Raw genomic sequence first — 11966 nt, 5'->3', positions numbered from 1 at the left:
TTGAATTTATTGCAGCTTTCTCTTTTTATTCTTCAGAGGCGCGAACAGCGAAGGGGACTAAAGCCACGCCGCCCGGGAGAAAAGAGAGAAAGCAGGTTTTTTTGACTGAATGCCTTCTGACCAAGAAGCTGAGAAAAGGGAAAAGTGCGTGCATCCCTCTCGTGGCTACCATAAACAAACACACGACAGGGAAACTTGTCGCGAAAAACTCACCCAAATTGCCATACTAAAAAATGAATTGCAGAGACCACGTAACAGAGGTCAGATAATGCTGCAAATGAGAATGTAGGAAATTGAAAATGTTTACAGAGTGACTTGACTTGTAGATGCACAGTATACTGCTACTGCTTGTTACGTTCACATTTTCACTCATAACGCCGAAAAAATAATCTTTCTGGCAACGTGTACTGCATGCAACGCACATGGAATTTGCACACAATAAGTTATTGAAGCAGTGATGCACAGCAACTTCACAGCAGTCAGTTTCCAAGTCGTGCTCCTTTCTCCAGATAGCTTTACAGTTGAAGTAAAGGCCATTAGAGACTAAGATTAAAAGGTAGTGAAAAGAAAGCCCCCATCTAAACAACATTCGGACTTACTGGCCCTTTGTTGTGTCGTCGTGGTATAATAAACACTTTTGCATGACCGCACACATTTTACACACTTTTGTTTCCTAAAAGCACGTTTGCAGTCTCTGACAAAATGACACGTCACCGGGTCACCCTAGCATGTTATACAGAGCTTTCATGACACGAACAGCGTCAGTCTCAGCAGAGACATTGAAGCTAGGCTTAAGGTGTGAACTGTTATCCACCCGTGAGGGGGTTGTCAGTCATAGCTCAAAGAGCTAGTTTTTGTCTACTTTGTACAGCAACACTTGGCTCATGACTGAATAGTAGCAACACGCACCGCCATGCACAGGACAAGTGTGTTGGTCTCTCAAGTGATAAAGGTTCGACTGCGACAGCAGTTCACGTTTGGCAGAGAGTGACACATTCGTGGACACACGCATTTTCGAATGCCGTGGTGTATAGCTGTTTGCCGCAATGCACCACATAAATTTCTTGCCGCACAGCTGGCCGGACATCAAGTGCCCAGCATTTGAAGAGTTCTCGTGGCAGGCACTAAACAAATTGAAAGAGCAAAACAAATAAACAGTTATAATTGCCACGGGTGCGGCACATAGGTCTAACATGGCGACCTCAGACTAAAATGGCCACAGGGGCACGCATGCGCGTGCCGCCTGCGGCAGTTTAACCCACTGGGCTAAATGGTTCCAGCTCCAGTTTCTGACACGCACACTAAGAAAGGATGCATCACCACTGGTCACTATGCCGGAGGGTCTTCCATAAGGTCGGACCCACTGCTCGGACTCTCGGAGACCGCAGGCTCCATCTGCGACTCGTCATTTCGCTCCACGTCATTTCCTTCGCCCTTGAGGTCTTCGCACGACGAGGAAGTCGATTCCTTTCGCTCCTTGTGCTCGGCATCACCGCCGTTCATCTTGGGCGAGTTGTCCGACGTGTTGGACATTTCGATCACCTCCGTACTGCCGTCGCCGCGCGGCGCGTTGTGGACTAGAGTTGTGTCGGCTTCGCCGCCTCCGGTTCTGGAATTGGAGTCGTCGGCACTGGTCCGTGAACCGTCGTTGGATGGCTCCTGCGGCTGTTGTTGCTGCTGCGAGGACTGTTGCTGTGACTGGGATTGGTGGTGCTGTTGCTGCTGGCTCACGGACTGCGATGCAGCCGCGGACCCGAACGTGGCCGCGTTCAGCAGGTTGCCGATGTAGACAGTCCGGATGAAGGCAACGCGCGGAGCGTCTCCCGCTGGCTGGATCGTGATGCCGCCAGCATGGCCGCTCAAGCGGACGGTCGCTGAGTGGAACGGCCCGCTGCCGTTGCGCTGGTTCTGCTGCTGCGAAGCCGTGGTTGTCGCTGAGCTGTGCGCTGAGGTGGCGGCCTGCGCGCTGTTGTTGCCGCTGGAGGCCACGGACTCGGCGCTGGGAACCTCAGCCACGCCGGTCCGGGCCGGTTCGCCCTGTTCCAGGCCCGAGCGTTGCAGGATCGCCGGCAGCTCGTAGTGGTGGAAGAAGTAGATCATCGAGTGCTGCAACAAGGACGAGACCAAACGGAGGCATCAAAAGTGGCGCATGAAAAAGAGAAATTAAACGCGAATCATTCATGGCAGAACACAATGCTGTAAGACAAAACTTCCCGTGCTGTCTCCGCTGCAGAAATGAACCACAATGAGTGCATCCTTCTCTTGCGAAAATTTTACTGGACAGTACACACAGTATGGGTCTAGCGATATTTTTGTGACGGTTATGAGGATTTTTAGCATTGACTTGAGCATGTAATGTTATCCCAAAACACATTAGATACTACTCTATTAACGCAGTTGCACCAAAATTATATATTTGATCACAAATTAATCAATATATCATCATTTGTGTATTACTAATTAAGGCCATCATCAAAAACACTGCAAAAAGAACTTGTGCTTCAGAATGACCGCAATGAATATCTGCCTTGTCAGTAATTTGTCGCAATTCCTGGAATGTCGGCCCGTCTTCAAGTTTATTCTGCATATAGTCATGTACTCGCTCACCTGCAGATGTAAGTGAATATCAGCTAACACAAATTTGTTAGTGAATGCAGTCAAAGTGGCTGTTTGGGCAAGTTGGTTTGCCATGACGAAGCTTGCAGCGCTTGAATACTTGCACAGAACGAAGTAGACCACAAGGGTGCTAACTGTGAAAGTTAGCACCCGTTCTGTCTACTGCATTCTGTCCTTGCCTTCAAGCGCAACAAGTTTCGTCATGACGAATACAAATGGCCACAGCAGCACATTCCTCCTAATGATAGTCGAAAAGCCTACGGGAAGGCTTCTCTTGTGTCGTCCTTTCGCTTTACTACAGCAAAAAATTCATGCTATTTTCACTGACCACAATTAACTAGCATGTAAGCAGGTGGTCAGCAAGTTAGAACGTTGGGCCAGTTGGTACCTCATTTTTTCCATCATCAAAAGCGCACAAAAGATGCGAGGACACTAATAAAGAATGACACAGAGAAGAGCTCTAGTCCATGTCCGTGACCAGGACAAAAGCTCTTGGCCATGTCAATCTTTCTTAGTCCTCTTCTTTTCTTAATATACATTAACGATTTACCCTTGCATGTGTCTTCCTCAATCCGCTTGTTTGCTGACGAGTGCATCATTTATCGTACAGCAACTAACATCCCAGACCAAAACGCTTTTCAGACTGACCTTAACAGTGTACAAGAATGGTTCGACTAGTGGTTAATGACCCTTAACCGTAACAAATCTAAGCTCATGTCATTCACCCGAAGTCTTAGACCTTTTCGTTCTACTTACACAATAGACAACCTACTAATAGAATCTGTGCTAACATTTAAGTACCTAGGCATCAACTTATCCTAGAATGCGTACATTGTCAACATCATTTCATCGGCCAACAAAAAACTAGGTTTCCCGAAACGCCACATACGCCATGCACCAAAAGACTTGGAACTGCTAGCATATAAGTCACTGATAAGACCAAAACTTGAATATGCATCCGCCACCTGGGCTCCCCATCAAAACTATCTGAAGGCTAACCTGAAACGAGTTCAAAATCGCGCTGTTAGATTCATTCATTCCGCATACTCATACGACATCAGTGTATCGTCTTTGAAAGCTGACATTAACCTGTCACTTCTTTCCCATTGCCGGCTAATTGCTAGCCTCTGCCTTTTTCACAAATTCTTCAACAGTTTATTGCACGTAGCACCCTACATCGTATGCCGCATGCACTTATCTCAGAGCAATGGTCATCCGCTTCAAGCTGTCCATCCATGCTCCCATACTACTGTATTCTCGGCCTCGTTTTTTGCCCGAGCAGCATCTGACTGGAACGGCCTTCCCCACCAAGTCGCAGCCATTACCTGTCTATCAAGATTCCACCGAGAGTTAACGCAGCTGATGTTAGATTAGAACCTCATGTGCACTCTTCAACGATGGAAAAAAAAGTAAGCGGGTGTGTTTAGAGACTTCGTCGGCTCACCTGCCTGGAATGAATAAGTTGTGTTGTTGCGCCAAACTATTTCGTTTTAACAAATTTTCCTCTTTCAGTTCATCTTTTTCCAGATGTGAGAATCATCTTGCCTATTTGCTCATGGACCTTGCCACAAATGCACACTGCATAGGACACTGGGAGGACATACAGACAGTGCGAACAGAGGGGAACACATCACAATGAGAAAGGAAAAGGTTGATAAAGGCCTGCTGTCATTATCATAAACATCGTATGTCCACTGCAGGACAAAGACCATTCCCATCTCCCGCCAATTGACCCCGCACTGCTCTGTATTGAATGCCTGTCATTGGCGCTGCTAAACTGTTGCAATGCTCACAAAGCAAGGAAACAATAACGCCGTGCCCTTTCCCATGCTGGAAGGGCTACCGAGAGCAGACCTGTATGAAGAACCAGGAGGTGAGCAGGGCCAATCCACTGTACTGTCCGTTGAAGCGGTAGTCGTACGCATAAAAGGCAAAGTGGTAAAGGTAGAAGAACCTGCGAGCAAAAGAAAAAAAATTAGAAAATGACAAGATAAGTTACTACGACAGTATTATTCTTGCATTCAACAAATGAAGTACAAAGGGTGCCTAAATCGCTCAATTAACTTTCTCAAGAGGCTAAAATAATCTCTGTTAACTTTTTCTTCAGGCAGACAATGGAAAATCTATAGACAGTTTGCAGGCACTTTAAATTTTTGTAAGGGAAGCGGGTTTTACAAAAACAAAAGCTTTAGCAGGAAAGAAACTACCGCAAACATTAAGCGCCCAAGGCTGCTTGGCATTAAAATTTTTCATGCTGTGGGTGAAAAAAATTTTGCAATGGTGTGTAAAAACTATGAACACAATGAGACAAAAAAAGTGCCCTGTGGCTTGGAACAGTTTAGAGTTATGTGTGAACACAAGAATGGAAAGCGCGAAATTAAGAAAAAAAATAGAAATCAAATTTCTAAGGCGTCACCGCATACAGCCCGCGCCCGCGCAAGAAATACCAGCAAAACGCAGTCGAGAAATGAAAAAAAAAACAGTAAAGAGCCAACAGATGTTCTTCCGGAACACCTTGAAGCCCTCATCTCATGGTAGCACTGCCAGCGATCTCCTGGACACAAGCAGAATAATGCCGTTCTAACCATGAGAAGCTCTGTATTTCTTTTTCTCTTCACCTGAAACCGCGCAGAACTTGGAAGTTGTTTCCGGGCGTTTCTTTTCCCTTTCACGCCCCTTTTCACAAAACAGGCCCGCAGCGACGACGCCCAGCATCTTCGAAAGCAGCAGGGCGGAAAACAAGAAGGCCCGAGTCGAAGCAGCGTTCGCGGGATACGCGACCCGAGGAAAGCCTACGGCGCGCAACACAAGAGGGCCCGCAGGCGTCTAATGATGAATGGAGCGGTCTAATTGGACGACTGCCGCCGCAATTATTTTTCGAGGCATGCGCCGATGCACGCGGGCGCCTGCGACAACACGTAGGGCAAGAAAAAGAAAAACAAACAAAGAAATCCGGGTTGGATGGATGGATGGCGCGCGAAATCCCAGAATGCACCGGAGCAGACGGATTCTCCGCTGCAGACGACGGCTGCAGCCCAACCTCGGCTTTTGACTGCGAGTCCAATGCCGGGCGATTTTTTTCTTTTGACTCACAATCACAAACTGCCTCGGTTTCTTCCTTTTTCGTACTCCTGCTCTCTTGCACGGCACCCCTAAGCGGCCGCCTGAATGGGAGCTCATTTGTCAACAATGCGGCAAGCTGGAGCACGTCTCACAGCGGAAACATACCCGAGCATAGTCGGTATTCATGAACGCAGTTCTGCAAGCCGGCCACGATTAACGCGGTACCTCCGACAGCGGCCGGGCTAAGCCGCAAGGAGACAGCGCATTACTGAGGCTTGAGAAATGTAAGCACCATGTCGATCAAGTACACAAAGCCTAGGTTAACGTGCGGGAGCAATCAATGTCGAAGCGAACACCAAGTTCGCATTAAAGGGAAAAGTCCATGCGTGCTTCCGCATCGAACATGAAAAAAAGAGCGGGGGGGGGGGGGGGGTGAGGTGGGGGGCATAGACAAGCGTCAGGCCGTGACGTCAAAGAGATGCGGCGGCGCTGGCGTCACCAGCGACTTTCGCTGCGTAGGCAAAAAGCCGGAGCTTCCGTATTGGGTGCGCAACGCTTGCGTGTTTTTGGGTTTAATTCACTGCGTGCCGACAAATTGTGGTGCGATTGGTTGAGCCGCAATGCAGAAGAAAGGAAGCGGAATAAGTTTCCACAAGTTTATCGCAGTCAGATAGGCGCGAAAGCGACGGGCAGGGGCCGATGAGCAGGTCAAGTTCGGCGACGGATCGGCTTTGCGGCTAATTATTACCGCCGAGCTCGTTTCGCCCCTTGGGTTATATTGCGTTTCTGAATTCAAATCTAATAAGTTGGTTCGCGTTTCTGACTTCGCATCGTTGCTGTTCGGTCGCGTGGCAAACAGTGCAAAAAATCAAGTAACGCCTGCCACTCGTTCTCAATCTGTCGTGCTCTCAGCATATGCTTAGGCGCGATATTCCGCGTGCTTGGGATCGTAAACTGAACGCAGGGGGCCATTTTCAGATGCTTATCGCCGGACAACGTCCCCATCACTTCGCGCGCGCAAAAAAAAAAAAAAAACAGAAAGCTGTCGCCAGTCGCCTTCAGCGTTCACACCGTGCCGAGTTTGAAGAAGCACCGAACTCGGGTACTTGCACGCACGACGGTTTTTTCTCTGTTTTCATTTTCGCGAATTTCAACAACTGTGTCGCTTCAACATCGGTCGAACGACGCTAGGATCTCGACAAAGTCGCGCAGTGTTATTTCCTAAATTATTTGAATTTTCACATTGTGTGTCGATCAGAACCTAGCGAACACAGCAAATTCCACGCCAAAAGCCACTCTGATCAAGCAAAATGCACACACATGAATAAATTCTAAAATAAGAAGCAAAATTTTATAGCTTAGCAGATTCGGCGTAAATTTCGTTTGGAGCTCGAGGAAAACGTCTATGCATGCGCTCGTGGAGCTCTCGGATTGCATTTGCCTCATTCAAAGCAGCTATATATTGTTCTTTAATTTCCAATGTCTCCGGAGTGAAGCGGCTCGGTGAAAATAGGAAGCACATTACAATGTTCGTCGTGTGATAAAGCTGATTCGTGTCGTGCATCACGTAGTCCTATCTTGCACTAGCAATCGGATATGCTTTATCGGCCCATAAGTTGAGAACTGTGGACGATTAGTTCCTCCCCATACCTCGCGCTTTCACCCGCCGTAGCGCTGCGCTGTTACTTGTCGCCAACTAGGAGCGCAGAAGAGCCCAATGCAGCGCTCCGCCTACTAATTCCTCCCGGCGAACAGGCTGAAAAAGTGCGGAACTACTCTCCGGGCATCAAAAAAAATGTTTCCAACAAGAAGCGACGCGCACGCTTTGAAATATTCGCATACCCCAGTTGGTTTCGAGGGCAGAGTCTCTTGGCGCAGTGTAGGCGTGCTGCGTTTTGCCTACACCCCGTGTCGCTGCCGACCGCGGCGCCACCTTTGTTTACAAACATGACGCTTGTCTATAAAAACGTTGGGGTATTGTTCGTCCAGAGAAAACAAATGCGTCAAAAAGCTAAGCACGAGCATCGCGTACATACTTGCAGAGGAATTGTACGTTTGAAGCAACTAAGGTACTTTTTGTGATACTGCTCGCAATCGTAGATCGAAGCTTGTAAAAACTATCGGCATCGTGTGCCCGCCAGGCGCCTCCACCGTGGATGGATGGAAGGTAGGAGGGTCCCCTTTGAAGCGGGCGGTGGTAGTTGCCACCATGCTCAGTTTTGTTTGCTTTATTTTTGTTTAACTCTGCTGTAAGTTAATAAAATTCACCATTTTCTTTAAAATACGTCTTCCTACACTTTTAAACTTATGTCACCTCTCTGCTTTTGAGCCACCAATCCTCCAATTGCTTTTTGCTAATTTCCACCGCAGATTTATTTGCATGACTATTGTTACCTCTAAACCCTAGGGCCTAGTAAGAGTGCCTGCATCGACATCGGGATGGATACCATCACATTTTAGAATGAGGTGTTCTATTGTTACTACAGATTTACCACACACAGCACATGTGCCATCTTGGTTAAATTTCTTTTTTTCAGCTGCGCGTTCTAAAGGCGCGGTTATACTCCGACGTAGCGCGTGCGCGCACGGCACGGCGACGTCATGTGGGCAAAACGCAACCGTCTACACTCCAGCGGCGCCTGACCGCCGGCGTGTTCGGTGGCTTCCAGCGCAGTCCGACGGCTCCCGGCGCAGATGCAGCCATTTCGCGCGGGCCGCCGCCGGCCGACCGGACAGGTTCCTCCTTTCGTAGGGGCACGGCAGGTCTCGAGTATGGGCAGCGCTGTTTCGCGAATCCACGACAGAGGGCGTGTCGGGCGTTCTGCGCATGCGCTTCTCCAGACGCAGCGGCTGCGTCGCGTCGGAAAAGTCGGACTGTAGGCGGGCCAAATTTGCGCCTGGCGCGGCGTTGCCGACTTGACGTGGCCGACCGCAACCGGCGCTCGCCCGCGCGCCGAGGACGTTAGAGTATATTGGCGCCTAAGACACCCCGACCTAGCTCAAAAGAGGAGGGCACTGCCTCTTGAGTTATCATAAAACGTTTCCTTCCTGATCTGCCTTTTCCAGTACCGATATAGTTCTACACTATGCTTTTCCATTGAATCTATCCAATTTTTACCTTCGACGTTTTTAACCTGTTGTTTAATGCTCTTTCGTTCTCCTTCCTCGTGTCTGGCAAACTTACTGGCCAGCTTTCTAGTTCGTTTCCGCCACTGTGAGTCAACGCTCTTTCTGTATAGGTATTTAAATACCTTAGCTGCCCACCTGTTATCGTCCAATTTCCTCAGGCGTTATTCGTATAGTATTTTACTCTGAGCTTCCCTGTGCTTCGAACGTTGCCCAGCCCATATCCACCGTCGGTGCAGCGTTCAGCGAAACCAGCGGCCAGTTTTGCGTCCCGGGTGGGGCTGCCCCTCGCCGCAGCAGACGATTCAACTCAAGGCGGAAACTTGACTAAAGGCATTAAAGTAGTAGATACACATATTTTAGACTGGCGTGTTCTTTGTTTCAAAAGTTGCGTGTTGCCCCAGGACGCGTGATACACGCTCCACGATTCATATATATGCGCAGTCAATAATTTATTATTGCATTATTTATACCGAGCGATTTCGGTTTCGCTATCTGAGCGTTGGGATGAGCTATGACGTCACTGTCAGGGAAGAGCAGCTACCTTGGTCACGTGGGCCCCAAAAGTTGAGATACAGACTGCACTGAACATCTGCGACACTGTAATAAGACGACAGCCCATATACCTCTCTTAATCTTGCCGCCGGCTTTGTGGATAAATCTGAAGGTTTGGATGATAAGAAATTGTTTTCATATACCTCACTAGTGTTTTCCAAGATTAAATGAGTGTTATTCTGCAGGTTGAACATTAGCATAGAAACGATTGCGGCAACTACTTAGCGATGCCATCTCTTAAGCATATTCAGAGCGATAAATTGCCAAGCTAATGCTTTCCGACAGCTGGATAAAAATTCTTGCGGCGGAGTACGTGTCCGCTTACAGTGTACACAGAAAGCGTGAGGTGGAGACCAAGAATGCACTTCTACATTAAAACATTTCACACAATGTAAATAACGGTTTAACTTCTTCCTTTAAAACATATAGGCGCGTATCGAAGCGCTTAATGGTTGACCACTTGGATTGCCGCCTATGGCTAGTGCTATTACCCAGAACGACCGCTATGGCTCAAATCGAAAATTTTTTCTCCGGAAGCGAGAACTCCGAACTGCAGCCCAATAATGCACTTGTGGATTAAAATGGCGCCCATGTGAGTAAAAACACGTTTAAATTGTCACAACACATGCCTGAGCCAGTGTCTCTTGGTGATGGTGGTGTGGCAGCAGATGGCGTCATACTGGTCGGCGACCCACACGATCAGGATGATGTAGAAGGCCGTCGTGGTGTCGTTGAAGAACTCCGACATAATCGTCTCCATGCCTGCGAGTACGTGGAGGAAGAGAAAATAAAGATGACGTATGAACCAAGAAATTTACGAAGACGGTAATCAATGTAGGAATGGGTCACAGCAATCGGATAATTCTATCACATTCTGATACTTTCCGCCCTGGGCAAATGGCCCAAGAGAAGTCACGTCCCAGCTAGCGCCAGGATCGGACATTGAGCGAGGCGGACGCCAAGGATGAAAGAGGATCGAAGGATAAAATCGCTACATATTACCTGGTCATATAGAAGAACTTTTAACACTGAAGACACAGAATACAAACCCTCACGAACTGCAGGGTCATGCCCGAAAAGTTGAGCTTAAGGAGTTATGGTTAAAGACGTTCGCATTTTCCGCGACTGTCCGTTCAACGGCTCGCAGCGGCTTGAATGACAGTTATGACACTTATTGGCATATATCTGACCTTTGATGACATGACCTTTCACTGCGTGACGATATAGCAGGGACTGTCCAAAACAAACTGTGAATTATGACGGGCGTCACACATGAAGAAGAAAAGACGTCAAAAGATGACGTCATCTTTTTGGGACCATCTCTCGGCCTCAACCACGGCGGTCGCCGAAGGAATTTCGCCTAATGGTGCTAGTAATGCTTTCGCATGCATTAAAAGGATGTAAAAGGGTAGGGGCGTTAGTCCTTTGCAAGACTAACTCCGCTGCCACATAACCCTTTTGGCGACCAGCTCCGAGGGGATCAACCGTTGTCTGACTACAGTTAGTCCTCTAGGGACTAAGAATTGACCCATGTAATTGGTCCGTGCGGTTCGCAGGCACGCAGGCGATCGCAGCTGGTCGTTTCGCGCTTCTCACGGTGGCTAACGGCTGCTATTGCTCCCACGGGGCTAATTTTGGCTCAGAGTGTATGATTGATCTGCTGTGTTATTTCAATGCTACACCTTGAGACCACTATGATATCTTCGCATGTATCTGCTAAATTTTTCATCCGCCCTTAATGCCGCGGCTTCGTGCATTTTTCGACAGCAGGTCGCCACAGTCCAACTTAGAGACTTACTTGCTTGTGCACCAACATTCCCCTCCGCACTCTTGTAGAAAAAAATGCGTTCAATGAACTGAGAGTGAGGACAAGAGTCAATGTTCGTCCTCGAAATCAACAGGCGCCATAAAAAAGTAGCGCCTTGCTATACGCCCTGAGCGTCACACAAAGACCAGATCAGACGCGGTTCCTTTGACACCGACCTGAAAGCTCTTACAGCTGAGACGGCAAGTACATAGCGCGATCGCGGTATAATAGAAAGCTTCGTTGGCCACCTGGTTCGCGACCGGATATATTGGCGGGTACCGAGACGTCCGCATAGACGGTCAAATACTGCAGAGTACACTGTAACGGACGTTAACGGCAAACACTGCCTACTCTCTCTCTCTCCCTCCTTTTCCAATCACTAAAGAAGTTCGCCAATAAGAAGGACCGGGCCCGCGGACATCGCAGGAAGCAACAGCGAAAGAAAGGAAGCGATAAAAAAAAAAACTACCGCAACAACGGTGATCAAACTGACCGGTCCTCGCAGCAGGTACAGGTAGAAGCAATATAAACAGGCACGCTTTATTAGCATGGAGCCAGTAATTACTTCCCCGAGTACGAGTGAGGGGGCGGAGATCTTCGCTGTTGTTTCACGAAAAGTACTCTTCTTGCAAAAGCATGGTCACTTTGAAGCCCCTTCAAGTTCTAACCAAAAAAGAAAACATATATGGCTCTCGAGTGCAGCACAGTACTATAGTAGTATACAAGTGAAGAAAAAAAACGGCTTTTCCCTGTCGAACGGCCCCTTCCAGCTCATAGCGTCAACCGATTCTCATGAACC

General features: G+C 48.2%; 1 protein-coding gene across 4 annotated transcripts in view; it reads right to left on the bottom strand.

Moving 5' to 3' along the window:
- Positions 1–11966, bottom strand: part of LOC144110530 (membralin) — a 184479-nt gene continuing 172513 nt past the window's right edge. For all 4 annotated transcript variants that reach the window (XM_077643522.1, XM_077643525.1, XM_077643524.1 and 1 more), the window contains 3 exons: positions 9990–10122; positions 4471–4570; positions 1–2106 (listed from right to left, as the gene is read on the bottom strand). In XM_077643522.1, coding sequence (XP_077499648.1) covers positions 1330–2106; positions 4471–4570; positions 9990–10122 — 1010 coding nt within the window. In that variant the 3' untranslated portion in view covers positions 1–1329. The remainder of the gene's footprint in view (positions 2107–4470; positions 4571–9989; positions 10123–11966) is intronic.

This window comes from Amblyomma americanum, chromosome 11, assembly GCF_052857255.1.
Source record: "Amblyomma americanum isolate KBUSLIRL-KWMA chromosome 11, ASM5285725v1, whole genome shotgun sequence".
NCBI lineage: Eukaryota > Metazoa > Arthropoda > Arachnida > Ixodida > Ixodidae > Amblyomma > Amblyomma americanum.
The sequence above is the reverse complement of the archived record's forward strand: the minus strand, read 5'-3'. Positions and strand labels throughout refer to the sequence as shown.